This window comes from Crotalus tigris, unplaced genomic scaffold (genome assembly GCF_016545835.1).
Source record: "Crotalus tigris isolate CLP2741 ecotype Arizona unplaced genomic scaffold, ASM1654583v1 scf7180000020523.1239640, whole genome shotgun sequence".
NCBI classification, from domain to species: Eukaryota; Metazoa; Chordata; class Lepidosauria; order Squamata; family Viperidae; genus Crotalus; species Crotalus tigris.
Window position 1 is genome coordinate 763,616 of NW_024098059.1, and position 14,322 is coordinate 777,937.

At 37.6% G+C, this 14,322-nt stretch overlaps 1 protein-coding gene across 1 annotated transcript in view; it reads right to left on the bottom strand.

Annotated features, from left to right (window-relative positions):
* The window catches only part of ERBB4 (erb-b2 receptor tyrosine kinase 4), a gene marked incomplete at its 5' end in the record, with an annotated part of 501,305 nt that overhangs the window by 49,427 nt on the left and 437,556 nt on the right, over positions 1-14,322 (bottom strand). The window contains 3 exons of the mRNA XM_039367010.1: positions 1,433-1,579; positions 7,419-7,494; positions 8,199-8,354. Coding sequence (XP_039222944.1) covers positions 1,433-1,579; positions 7,419-7,494; positions 8,199-8,354 — 379 coding nt within the window. The remainder of the gene's footprint in view (positions 1-1,432; positions 1,580-7,418; positions 7,495-8,198; positions 8,355-14,322) is intronic.

The following is a 14,322-nucleotide window of genomic DNA, read 5'->3' on the forward strand; positions in this document are numbered from 1 at the left end:
TGTATATTTCTAAAGCAACTTACAATAAAAATCTTAGATTCAAATAAATTTTTAATTTCCAGTGCAAAGTGTGAAATTCTGGTTTAGTTTGTCTGACATGAATAATTCAGACTTGATCTAAATCTTTGTCAGCTGAAGTTTATATCAGAAGAATCAATAAAAACTTTTACTTGCCCACTGAAATTACTTCAACCAATATATTAAATAAAAGTTTTCTATGGACAAATAGTACCTTTTGTGAAGCTTGTATTTAAATTTCTTGTATTTACATCTACTTTGAGAAAAGCAGATACAAGAACAAAAGATGAGCTATTAATTGCTTCTTAAGAGAACCCAAACTAAACTAACATTTATCACAGTTAATAAACCCAGTTTACAGCCTCTACATTGACCATGATTTTAATTGCTCAAGGCCAAAATATCTCACATTAATTTTAGATGCTTTTACTTCTTCTTCATTTCCTGCACCATTAATTTTTGACATTTGGGTTGATATCAGTTATGGTTTTACTTTTTTTTATAACTTTCTTGTGCTAAAGGCTTAATTATCATCTGGCATATAATACCAGAAGCAGGAATTCTTCTTCTCCTTCTTCCACTTAGCCAGTATAAAGTTGATGCTTTTTATCCAATTGCTGTGCCCTGCTACTGCCACTCAGCTCAAACTATTAGTGGGATCATCTTCTTTGTATCTTATAATAATGTTTTCACCTGTATATGTGAACAGCAAGCCACATGGAAGAAATGGCTGTTGTTAATCTCATTTAAATTAAACCAGAAATACCACAGAGTATTTCTTAATTCTTTTAAAATTAAAACTGGAGCTCCAGGATTTACATCTTCTAGCACTTGAACAGTTGGGGAGGGGGATGTGCCAGGTCAGAATCCAGATGCAAACATAAACAAAATAATTTGTCTCTGGATTCTCCTTGATTTTAATGTTCTCATAGAGATGCACTATAGTTAACATGACATATCAACTTCTATAAATGGCTTGTTGTACAAAGGAAAACTACACCCCCTAACTGATTTTGTTTCATTCTATTTTTTATATTGTAATTTGGAAAAATGTTAATCTCTTTACAGGTTTTCATATATGATTCTAGAAAAGCATGAAATGTTATCCTCTAATAAATCAGTTGTCATAGAAAGGGCGGTTATTTGTGTGCAATGGATTTGATGTATGGCAATACTGTGTTTTATTTACTAACAATAAGGATCCAACTAACGCAAGACCCTTCAATCAGATTCATCTCCTTACCAACTTCAAGATGTTAATGTATACTATTTGAATATAATTTACATAACTGTTTAATGATCCTTCAAAATGGCATGCATTACTACAAAGGATTTGTGACAGCCAGCTGCAAGGGAAACCTTTTCAGTAAAACTCACCCATCCAAAAAGCTAGAATCAAATTAAAGCTACTCACATTTCACCATTACCATGTAAACATCAATGGTACAGATAGGAGGCTGTGGTAACCGCTCTCCTTTCTCTAACAAGTCAGGAATCTCTCTTGTTGGAATCCCATCATAAGGCTTTCCACCAAAGGTCATAAGCTCCCAAATGGTGACACCTAAACAAAAGTGAGAATTCTTATTATAGTCCATGCACACCTGAAACACATATTCATTTACCTGACTATAATATTGTAGTCAATGCTATAGGAACAATTCTGGTTAAAAATATGCAAAACAGACTTTTTCCATGAGTCAAAAGATAAAATAGAATAGTAGAATAGAATAAAGCTGGAAGGAACCTTGGAAGTCTTCTAATCCAACCCCCTGCTCAAGCAGGAGAACCTATACCATCTCAGACAAGTGACTGTCCAGTCTCTTATTAAAAACCTCCAGTGATGGAGCACCCACGATTTCTGAAGGCAAGCTATTCAATGGTTAATTGTCCTCACTGTCAGGAAGTTTCTCCTTAATTCTAGGTTGCTTCTCTCTTTGATCAGTTTCCAATCATTGTTTCTTGTCTTGCCCTCTGGTGCTTTGGAGAATAGTTTGACCCCCTCTTCTCTGTGGCAGTCCCTCAAATACTGGAATACTGCTATCATGTCACCCCTATTTCTTCTTTTCTTTAGACTAGCCAAACCCATGTCCTGCAGCCATTCTTTGTATGTTTTAGCCTCCAGGCCTTTGATCATTTTAGTTGCTCTTCTCTGAACTCTCTCCAAGGTCTCAACATCTTTTTTGTAGTATGGTGACGAAAATTGGTTGCAGTATTCCAGGTGTGGTCTTATTAGGGTTTTATATAGCAGTACTAATACATCGCTTGATCTTGATTCTATGCGTCTGTTTATGCAACCCAGGATTGTATTAGCTTTTTTGGCTGCTGCTCCATAGTCAAGTGATCTTCTACTAGGACTCCAGGGTCCCTCTCATAGTTGCTGTTTTTGAGCCAGGTCTCACCTAAACTATACTTAGACCTTTGATTTTTCCTGCCTAAATGTAAAACTTTGCTTTTCTCTACATTAAAACTCATTTTATCGGATAGGGCCCATTGCTCAAGTTTGTCAAGATCTTTTTGGATCCTGAGTTTGTCTTCTGGAGTGTTGGCTATTCCTGCCAGTTTGGTATCATTTGCAAATTTGATGAGTTCCCCTTTGATTCCCTCATCTAAGTCATTAATGAAGATATTGAAGAGTATTGGACCTAAGAGGGAGCTTTATGGTACCCCACTGATTACTTCTCTTCATGTGGATGTAGTACCAATGAGGACTACTCGCTGAGTATGGTTTGTCAGCCAGCTACAGATCTATCTGATGGTGTTGTTGTCTATCCCACTTTTTTCTAGCTTATTAAGCAGCAGGTTGTGGTCTTCTTTGTCGAATGCCTTACTGAAGTCTAAATGTACTAGGTCCACAGCATTTGCTGGTCTACTCATTTAGTTACTTTATCAAAGAATGAAATAAGATTAGTTTGGCATGATTGTTTTTGACAAACCCATACTGGTTGCTGGTTATAACTTTGTTTGTTTCTAGTTGTTCGCAGATTTGCTTTTTGATTATCTTTCCCAAGATCTTCCCAGATATTGATGTTAGACTGATTGGTCTGCAGTTTCCTGGGTCTGTTTTTTTCCCCCTTTCTTGAAGATGGGAACCACATCAGTCCTTTTCCAATCATCAGGTACTTCCCTGGTGCTTCAGGATTTTTGAAAGATATGGTGCAATGGTTCTGAGATAACATCTGCCAGAACTCTGGGATATAATCTGTCTGGTACTGGTGATTTATATTCTTCAAGATCAGATAGGTGTTCTCTTACCATTTTCTTGCTTATTTTAATTTTTGTTTCTGGTTTGTCTTTTGTGGTAGTTTTTTTGGTATGTTGCACTATAATTTCTTTTTGTGTGAGGGCTGATGCAAATAATGAGTTAAGCAGTTCTGCTTTCTCCCTACTGCCTGTAGTATCTCTACTTCTTTTACCCATCCTTAGCACTTTCTTTCCCATTCCTTTCTCTTCATATCCCTCCCTGACATGAATAATTTTCTCATAATTCAGCTGGTCTTCCTGGAAATATTGTGTTAGGAAAGCATGTGAAAAGCTATGGATACTCTGGATTCAAGTAATCCCAACTTCCCATCTTTCCCCTTATCCTTATAAATGTACAAGTTAACATTGCTGGCTCACAAATTAGTTCATAAAGAAGATTCTCCCATTTGGCTGTGGTGTGAAATTATCAGATGGAGAGGCCAGAGGGACCAGTTGAGCAGGGAAAGAAAAGTGAAGTTCTTCCCTTCCATTTCATCAGTCTTTTCACCTGGGCTTTGCAATTACAAGTGGTCCATCACCACGACACTCCACAATGTAGGATAGGAGTACCCTGTTCAAGGTTGGAAACATCTATGAAATGCCAGTCAATTTAACTCACAAGCTTAAAATTTGGATACTCATATTTTGCCATCACAAAACTCTGTAAATCTATAAAACATAAATTGAGACACATAGAAGGAGGCAGTACAAGGATTATCAGAGGCAAGGAAAATATAATTTGAAGTGAGTGAATGCTGAGAAAATTACTAAAGAGGCCAAAGGGAGGGAGTAGGAAGTAGTTGCTATTTTTGGTCTCTTTGTAAATAAATAAGCAAACAAAGTTGACCTGAAATCATTGCTTTTCTAATTCAGAGCATCAGATGTTATTAACCACATTACCATTTATTTAGAACAAATGAGACCCACATATTTTTGCCTTATTTTAAAGATAATTTAAAATATGCCATTAAGCAAGGAAGCACATTTTACAAAGCAGCACATCTAGCAAACATTCACGTTCAACTTCCAGAAGCAACATAGGCGCATATACATAAACATAATGTCAGAATCCAATTATATTTCATCTCTAGTTATCGACTATGGAAAACCCCATTTCTACCCTCTCTGGATTCTGTCATACGATGAAGGGAAGGGGGTGAACAAAGGGGCTTTATGGCCCTCACTTCTTTCGGTATAACTTCAAAAGGGACTGAATGTGGATACCACCAAAAGGACTAACCATAACAATGGGGCCATCAGCTTTCATCTACTCCCCTCTGAAGTCTCCCTTCTGCTGGCAGTGAGGAAAAAGGGGGTGGAAATGTAACGCCTGGGATTGTCACTGGAAGGATGGTGGGGTAGGGTGGGGTTGCTGGGAACCCCTTAAAACCTTGAACCATAGGGCTTGGCCCTCAAGTCCTGTCTAGAACGCCTGCAACCATTTTCTCTTAATAAAGATGCCTGTTGGAAGAAATATTCCAAGAGTTCTGTCTTCTTAAGATGCAAAGTGGGGTGGGTCCTTACATTAGACAGGACTTGCAGATTTAGTCCATCTGGAGGGAGAACCTTGCTGGGGGACTTTGCAAAAATTACCATGTCAGACGACGGAGCAGGGAAGGGGGAAAACTCCCCGGGAAGGGAGCCGCTGCCCCGACTGAAACCCTGCCAGATGTCGGGATCTGAGAGGTCAGATTCCTCAGGAGAAGAGGTGGTGGAGACATGGGACCACAAACCTCAGTGGTCAATGGGTGTTGGAAAGAAAGGTGAATGGGAAAAGAAATCAAGAAAAGTGACCCTGAGACCGGGGGGGGGGCAACCAACCAGAATGGAAGCAGGAGATGGAGAAATCCCTGCACGCAAGTGAAGAGGAAGGGAGCTGGGCACTGTACTTGGACTGGATCCTAGAGAAAGCTATCGACCTGATGAGGAGAACTCTCAGCTCCCTAGGAGAGGAGAATTCTGAGCCCTACGGCCACCCCAGCTCCTGGAGCCGCAAAGGGAGAGACACCGAGGGGGAAGTGGAACCTGCAGCCCCGGGGACATCTGCTGATCCAGTATTCCCCACTCCCCACCGACCCGCAGATGGCGATCTGGATGGAAGACACTACCACCAACAATGAAGGCACCTGCTGCCTCATTAGCCCGATGCTAGTGGGGAATCTGGGCATTCCGTCAAGGAGACTGGAACAACCAATCTCATTTGGCCAGTTAGATGGGTCTATAGCAGGGGGGGGGGCAGTTACCCTAGCCACTTTACCAATACACCTCTCTCTGGGCAAACATGAGGAAGACATAACGTTTGTAGTGAACACAGGCATGGAATGCCTGATGATCCTAGGGATGGAATGTTTAAAAAAATGGAACCCCTGGGTGAATTGGAGGATAGCAGAAATCAAATTCCCGAAGTGGGACCCTATGGACTTAAAATCCCAAGGGGGGCTACCAGAATCAAGAACAGAAAAAGCATCCATGGGAGAGGAAAAGGGACTACCAGAAATACCAGAAGAATACAGAGACCATGCTGAAGTTTTCAGTGAGGAGAGGGTGGATGAGCTCCCTCCGCCACCGACCCACGGACTGTGCCATTGAATTCAAGCCTGGGGCAAAACTCCCGAAGCCCAGATTATACTCCATGAGCCCAAAGGAGAAGGAGGAAATGGAAAGATTCATAAAGAAAAACCTAGAAAGAGGGTTCATTGAACCAGCCAAGCCTAAAGTGGGGTGGGTCCTTACAAGTAAGTCCCAATATACTTGGATTTACCTATGAGCAAAGTTAAATAGGAAGAGGCTACAAGTTCAGATTTTAGATTAGATTAAAAGATCATGTTGGACAGTTTTCCGGTGTATAATTAACCATTGCCACTGAACATAGCTAGGTTGCAAAATGAAGCAATAATAAAAGGGGACATAACATGTATTTTACAGATGACCATTTTAAACCACAATGTTTAGCTTTCTTAGCTACAGAAAATATGAAATTAACTACTTTGGAAAACAGTTGGATAAAGCATTGGATAAAAGACATTGTCTCTGATGAGACTTTAGCTAGTTATAAGTAATATATTATAAAGTTTTTTTTTTCATTAGTGCATCAGGGAGAATATAGCTTCTTAAAATTCAATTCTGTTTAACAAAAGGGGGAAATAAATCATACTAAAATAAGTCAAGTAATTGTGCAAGTGGCCAACAACAGGCACCAATAAAATTAGCTTGTCATTCTAATTACATTAGAATGGTTAATTACATTAACCAAATTCCATAGGTATGGGTTTATAGAAGTTCCTGAGCTTTTTTGTAAAGGCAAGGTTGCTTGTGAAATTCCCATGTTAGTCAGTTTTTTCCAGCTCAAAGCTTAATCCTTCAACCCTTTATTTATTCTGTGATTTGATAATTTATCAATTATGGGACAAAAATCTTCTATTTCTATAAGATGGTATCATCATCATCATCATCATGGTCATATATTTTAAACATATAAATGTTGAATGTAAGAGTTATACATTTTTATACATTCAGAGCTCAGTAAGAAAAATATTCATTGTGAAACCAATGTAGGACAAGGAGTGGCAGATTAATATCAGTCATGAAAGACCACGATCATATGTGAAGTTCCTGGCAAACTTATTTACTATTAATCATGCCGATGCACAGGAATCTACTTAACTAAAGGTTAGCAATATATTGGCATTAGATAAGGCTCAACAAAATTCAAAAGGGGTGCACTTAATCCATTTGTGGCTATGTAGAGACTCTAGGTTTATTCCTAGAATTAACCAGTGGAACAGCTTGCCTTCAGAAGTTGTGAGCGCTCCATCACTGGAGATTTTTAAGAAGACACTAGACAGTCACTTGTCTGGAATGGTATAGGTTCTCCTACTTGAACAGGGAGTTGGATTAGAAGGCCTCCAAGATCCCTTCCAGCTCTATTCTGTTCCTCTTTGGACTCTGCCCCCAGGTTTTGCTATTCCTTCGCAAAACACTGCCCAAGAGTGGTTTCAACAAGCTGAAATTGGAAATGCATTTTTTTCAACATATAAAACAAATATAATACAGAATAAAAATTTAAAAACTTCACCTACTAATAGATCACAAAAAGATCTTGGCAAATAAATACAATGTTATTATTTACATAATATTATTAAATATAGACTTTATTTTACCATAGCTCCAAACATCTGTTTGGTGTGTGAATTTCCTATAATGTATACACTCAAGAGCCATCCACTTTATTGGCATCTAGAATGGAAAAGAAAAACAGGGAAAAATAAAATCAGTTAGCAAGCATAATATTTATCTATTAAATGTCTTTCAATTCAAAGTGAAAAACAAGATTTTCAGTTTCATATTTCAAAAGTATTGCCGTTGGTCATCCTTTCAGAGATACCAATTTCCTTACCTGATATCTCAATGCCTTCAACAATGGCAGAACTTCTAATGTATTTAAAAAATTGTTAAATATTTAGGCACTTGCTTTAACTTACCTCATTTGAGGTACGTTGGTTGAAAAAGTTTTGCCCTATAATGCATTGTTTCACCAAGTTTAAGAGTTCAGACGTAAGAGTTTTTGATAGTATACTGATTATATCTCTGAAGCAGGAACAAATCTTTTATGTCTCTAAAAATTACTGCTAGTGGAACTTACATATATATGAGCCAAGGCTTCTGAAACAAAAGTGACTCAAAAAGTCACATTTTTAAGGTAGGTTCTGGTTGGTACACATTATAAATTATAGAATAATAGGTAAAAGAAAGTGGATAGACATTAACACCAAGGATTATTTGTATTTTGACCTGATCTTTTTCTTTGAAATAAATGTAGGGAAAAGAAACTTGGTTCATGAAAGCAATAAATATGCATTTGTTAATTTTTTAAAAACTTTTTTTTCACACGATCACTTTCCTATTTTATGTTGGACGTTTATGAGTTTAAAGAAACCTGCCTTTCCACCATCAGCACTATATTCCTTTTCATCGCCTTCCAGTAGCCTAGCCAGGCCAAAGTCTGTGATCTTTACATGATTTGGAGACTTCACCAAGACATTCCGTGCTGCCAAATCTCGATGGACCAGTCTTCTCTCTTCCAGGTACATCATTCCCTAACAAGCAAAACCATGAAAAAGAATAGGTTACCTATGTAATATGTATTATATCTTACAGGCAGCCATTTGTTTATTTCATCCATCTCCATCACTTTACATGTGTGTTTATTTATTTACTGTTCTTAACTAATGAATCTCTTTTCCTCCATTCAATCTCAGCCTGGAGAAGTCCCTGCCATTTTCTTGGCAAGGTTTTTCAGAAGTGGCTTGCCACTGCCTCCTTCTTAGAGCTGAGAGAAAGTGACATGTCCAAAGTCACCCAGTTGGCCTTATGCCCAAGGAGGAACTGGAACCTCTGAACTCCCAATTTCTAGTCTGTTGTCTTAACTGCTACATCCAACTAGTTCTCTTAATGAAATAATAAAATATACAAAATATAATGTTTGATTAGATAGGCTTTTAAAATTTTCTTAAACATAGCCATGGATTGGATCAGGATATTTCAGGAGGGAACTTCATGAGAAAGAATGAAAGAAGAAAGCCCTTTTCTGGTGTCTGCCCACTAGATGATTATGGTGATGTGCTATTGCCCAGGAGCTTGAAACAGCAAATTCACTTGGCTGTAGGAGATCCTTCAAATCAGCTGGATGAAAACTGTTTTAATTTATTTCTAATATTAAATAATGTACCCCAAAACAAATTTACAAGCAGTACCCTTTATGCAAAACAAGTTTAATGTGATCTGATTATTTCCTCCACCTGCCCACACAGATACAAAGAGCCACATTTTCAGCAATTTCTGAGTCAACTTGAAAGGCAGCCCCATATACAGATTATAATAGTCAATTCCAGATGTAATTAGATCATGCAAAATTGACCTACTTGACCTAACTGAGTTCAGAGCTGATGAACTAAGATAGACAGGAAAAAAACCTCTGGCAGCAGTGTTTATCCAAATAGGACAAGTCCAGAAGGACCCTGAGTTACAGTCCAGTCCTTCAGGAAAAGTGTTTCAGGAAAAATAAAGCCCTATTACAATAAATATCAGTTTAATTCTTGAAGTTATATTAGCCACTTTCCATATCCAAGCTTTAATTTTTTTATTCTCAATATATCTAATACCACCTTTAAACACTATTTATGAGATCCATAATTTTCCTGGTTTTACATAGATATTTTAGTATGTAAAATAAAATAGAATATTGCGCTACTAAAGGCCCGGGGCAGATTTTCCTCTCCCCTTCCACTCCCTCCCCAATTTATTCTGGATGATTGGCCAAAGGTTTAGAGCTAATCAGATTTAGAGGATAGAAGAGGAAATCCCTCTTCCAATTTTACAGGTAGCAGAGGAATGGGTAGAGGACCAAAAACCCTTAAGCTGTATCATTAAAATCAGCCACAAGGCTAGTAGGTTTGGAAATATCCTCTCCCAAGAAAACTAAAATTGCTACCTAACAATCCATTAACATAGTCTGTTTATTTATTTATTATAAGGTCCTTTTCTTTCTCAGTTCAGTGATGATCCCCTTCTTTTACACCCACATCTATAGAGATATGCTGATGTCTTCATCTCCCCAAATTCTTAATACTGAATTGGTCTAATCCAAACACTCTTGATTAGCTTACAGTTACTGAATCACAGAATTTAGGAGTAGTTGGAATGAGCTCTTTAGACCATCAAGTAAGAATGTAAATTAAAGAATCCCAACAGATATCTAGCCTCTCCACTTAAGCAAATCCAATGAAAGGGCAATTGGTTCCAATATTAAATTGCTCTGATGTCCTCTTTGGGTGTAACCAAAAATATTTTTAAAATTCTTTACATGCAAAGTTTTCAGAACAAAGGACACAGCGAATCAAACAACAGATGCTACCGTAAAAAAGAATGGTTTAGTCTTAAGAGTTTCAGAATAGTAACCACAGCAGTGCAGCAATGTGAGTGTCAAGATCCCAGGCAGTGCACTGATAAAAGGGATAGCTTAAGCCCACATTTTCTGTCAGTCAGGGTCACTATAGGAATTTTGAATCCGTTAACATCTCTTAGTCCAATCTTCCCCCATTGGAAGATGTCATAGGGGAAAAAGGAGTAAATAGCAATAGCACTTAGACTTATATAAATGTAGATAATACATTCTTTTGTAAGAAATGGAATCTTAAAATAATTAACGCAAAAGGTCTCCAAATATGTCTTTTTTAATTTTAGTTTTTAGCTAAGTTGTGGTTTAATAGGGCTCTATATATGCAAATACTTAAAAACTCTACATTTGCTGCCCTTGTGACCTTCAGCATATTATTTCATACTATGTCTCAATAGATAATAAAGCATTTCTGTTATACTAAGCTATTTGAAAATAAAAGTTACCAAGATAAATTGCACAGATTGCTTCTAAAAGAAAAATGACATTTCTAGAAGTATAACTATAGATGAATATAGCTGTGTTGCAGGAAAACAGTGCAATGACTGTTATAAAGACTTTATGCTAGGAGTTCTGAAGAAGAAATGTACATGAAAGTTCTTGAAATAAATAAAGAATAATCATCAGAGCCTTCTCATATTTTCATTTATTACAATAGATTTTACGGTATTTGACATGAAGAGGATTTAAAAATACCTTGGACAAAAATACACAATATTATTTTCACATGGCTTTAATGGGACAAAACAAGCATTCTCTCTTGCCAGTTGCTGACTATTCAATGGCAGAGATACATATAGAAAATTGAAGGATTAGCCTTTCTGATATCAAAACTAAATCTATAAAACATACACATACACAAAGGGTGAAATGATGGGGATCCATATGCACCTCACGTGCAATAAAATAGTAGATAGGTTTAAAAAGCTCCTGGGGCCAAAGATTAACATGACAGAACCACAAATAAGTCAAGACTCTACAGTCTAATTAGGCCACAATCCACCCAGAAGTAGTCCAGTGGAAATTAACAAGTGCTGAATTAGTAATGAGAATCTTGGAGTAAAGGACACTGCAGAAGCATGCAAAATAGAATACTAATATTTAACTGGGCTTTTCTACCTTCCTTTTTGTTTAATATGCAAGCTTCTAACTCAGCACTATTCTTTACCCCTGTTAGCTTCTCCATTCATTCTTTGCTTTAAAAAGGCATTACATCTTTGTTCTGATGGGCCTGCAGCCAAACGCAGGTGGGTAGGAATGAGAGAGGGGTGTATATATCAACAAACAGAACAGATAGATGGATGCCTAGATGGTGAAAACAAAGGAGCACATGAGCTCTTAGGGTCAGTGTCAGATAAACAGTATTCTTCAGTCTACCATTCCTCCTAACTCACTATTTGAGGCAAGAAGCTCCCTTTAGCTCATGGGCAACTGTTATCATGTAACAGTGCAGCTCTTTACTTTAAAGATATTTAGTTTAGCTTCCCTTCCAAGAAAATGGCAAATAGTAAACGCTTTACTATTGCATCTCCTCTTAAAAACCGTCACAGTAAACTACATATTGATTTTTTTCAGCATCCTATTAAGGAAGCTTGATAGTGTCTGAGCACACACAATATATAAACAAAAGTACTGTTATATTAAAACTCAAACAAAATTGGTCAAAATAAAGAGAAAGCAGAAGGGGAAGGTTAGGCTATCTACTGTTGCTCGTGGAAGATGTTCTGTTTAGGTATCTCTTGCCTTGGGTGTTTAATTTGGCATTTCAAGCATGATAAACATGGCATTACATCTCTCTTTACAGGAAGCTTAACCAGTTAAGCAATCTATGAGTTTTATGGAATAAATTTTCATACATGTATGCCACAAACACTTAAGAATTCCAAGGAAACAATCACACAATAACAAAAAATAATCCCAACGGAAACGAGGACTAATTCAATCTTCATCCATCCTGAAATGCAATGACATGAGGGAGCAGTCATGGTGAATCCTAGTTTAAACATGTTTGCATAAGGGTTCATCTGCAAATTTGGAAACTAAAGAGAACCTCAGCAATAGTAACATTGCCATCTTTTCACTGTCAATATTTTCTGAAGATAATATTTGCCAAGCAGAATTCAAGAGTGGAAAACTTAGCCTATTAATTTATTTTTAGATCTAATAACAATTACAAGCTAGATAACAATTGATTTCAACAGATGATCAAAGCACAAACTTAACTTACTGCTATGAAAAATACTGGACCTTCATGGAGCTTATATTTGAATGTAGGAGTTCACCACCTTACAGAATATCTTTTTTCACAAGGCAAGTACATACCTTTTCACAGGTAGGGGAATACAAAATTCCTAAAAGATGTGTTAGGCCATGAAAACTATTAATATGCCATGAGGAATACATTACTTGGAAGATAGAACTTTATTTCACATCAAGAGAAAGCAAACTACTGCATGACCCGTAGACTCTTCCAATTCATCTTCAACTATGGTTAGTTATAAAGTAGGGCCAGAATTACCTGCCAACAGAGATAGGTTGACAGTAGTACCTAGTGTAGGCAGTTCCTTTCTTGGTATTTCTTTGTCTTCCTTTCCTCCCTTGTAGCAGCAGTAACTGATCTATTAAATGCTATCATTTACCATGAGTCCTTTTGGTCAAAATGTAAATTAAAAGCATATATCGATTTTTCACCATTTGCCTTGTCGCTGACAGACAAGAATGAGCTCAAACTATAATACTGCTCATCATTATCAAGTTTTCATTGCTGAACATATCATTACAAGGACAATTGCTGCTGAAATCCTCTAGTATTGAATCATTCCTTGAAACAGAGCCTAAAGACATTAAAAAGTCAAGCACACATCAGTTGTAATAAAAGTCATATCGGGATACTATCATTGGAATCTTCGCATGAAAAAATAATATATTAAATAGCAAAGACTGCCAATATATGGCTATCCCAAATTACCCTTCTATAAGAGGACAAATCCACAATTTCTCTTTTATTTTGATTCTTTTACACAGACATAAGCAACAGATTCAAAATAATCCTGTTGAAATCTCACCCTACATCTGATCTGGCAAAGGAGCTGATGGAAGTTAGCCCCCCCCCCCAGAAGGAAATATTAAAAAGGAAAATATATTTTTCACCAAAAGGATTTTTTTGAAAGGCAGAAACCAAACCTGGCCCCAAATTTCTTTGTCCCAAGCAAGAGTTAGCCCCATACAAATGCAGATGTAAAACCATCAGAAAGTTGGAGCCAGAGCAATCAAGAAGACAAAAAAGAAGATCTGCATACCCCACCCAAACTCTAGGAGTCAGCCCCCATCACCTGGGAAGCAGGATATGATAATAGAATTAAACCACAGATATCAAGGCCTAGACAAACACTCAAAAACAGCCTCAAGGTTCATGCCACAGGAACAGGAAACTATTCCAAACAAAAGGTTAGAGGGAGTATAAAAATCTACTACCCCATGTGCTCAGCCCTTCTCTCTTCTGCTCTTTCCTGAAGAACCATCTTTCGGCAATAAACTGTAACCTTCTTCCCAAAGCAGTCGCCATGTTTGCTTATGCATTCCCAACTTGGATGAACCAGGATGAAGACTTTACATCTAACAATTTGGCGACCCAGATGGGACTCCAAGCTAACCTCTCCAATGGACTGAGACTGGTTAGCCCCATCTTGCCGGCAGCATACCCCCTTGTGTCTGTGGATGGGTCTCCCAGGCCTTGCCCATGTGGAGCTAGGGTAGTAAAGGGAGTTTTGAGAGTTTGAGCTCAAGGGCTGCTTTGGAAAGAAGGTGAAGGTGAGTACCTCTAAATTTTAAGTTTAAAGCCCAGGGGAACAAAGAAAACGTGTGTATTTCTATTTGTGTGAGTGAGAAGATCTTTTTTTTTTTTTCCCAATCACAGTTGGATTTTGCTGCTTCTGGTCTTTCCTAGCCGCAGAAAGGATCTGTTTAATTGGCAGAATCTGGAAAGCATGGGGGTTGGCCAGAGCACAGAACCTTTTGTTAGGAAAAGGGAGAGACTGTGTGAAAATGAAATGGAATGAGTGAATGAAAGAATTGGATTTGGGCAACTAGCTGGTAAGGCCCTGTAAGCA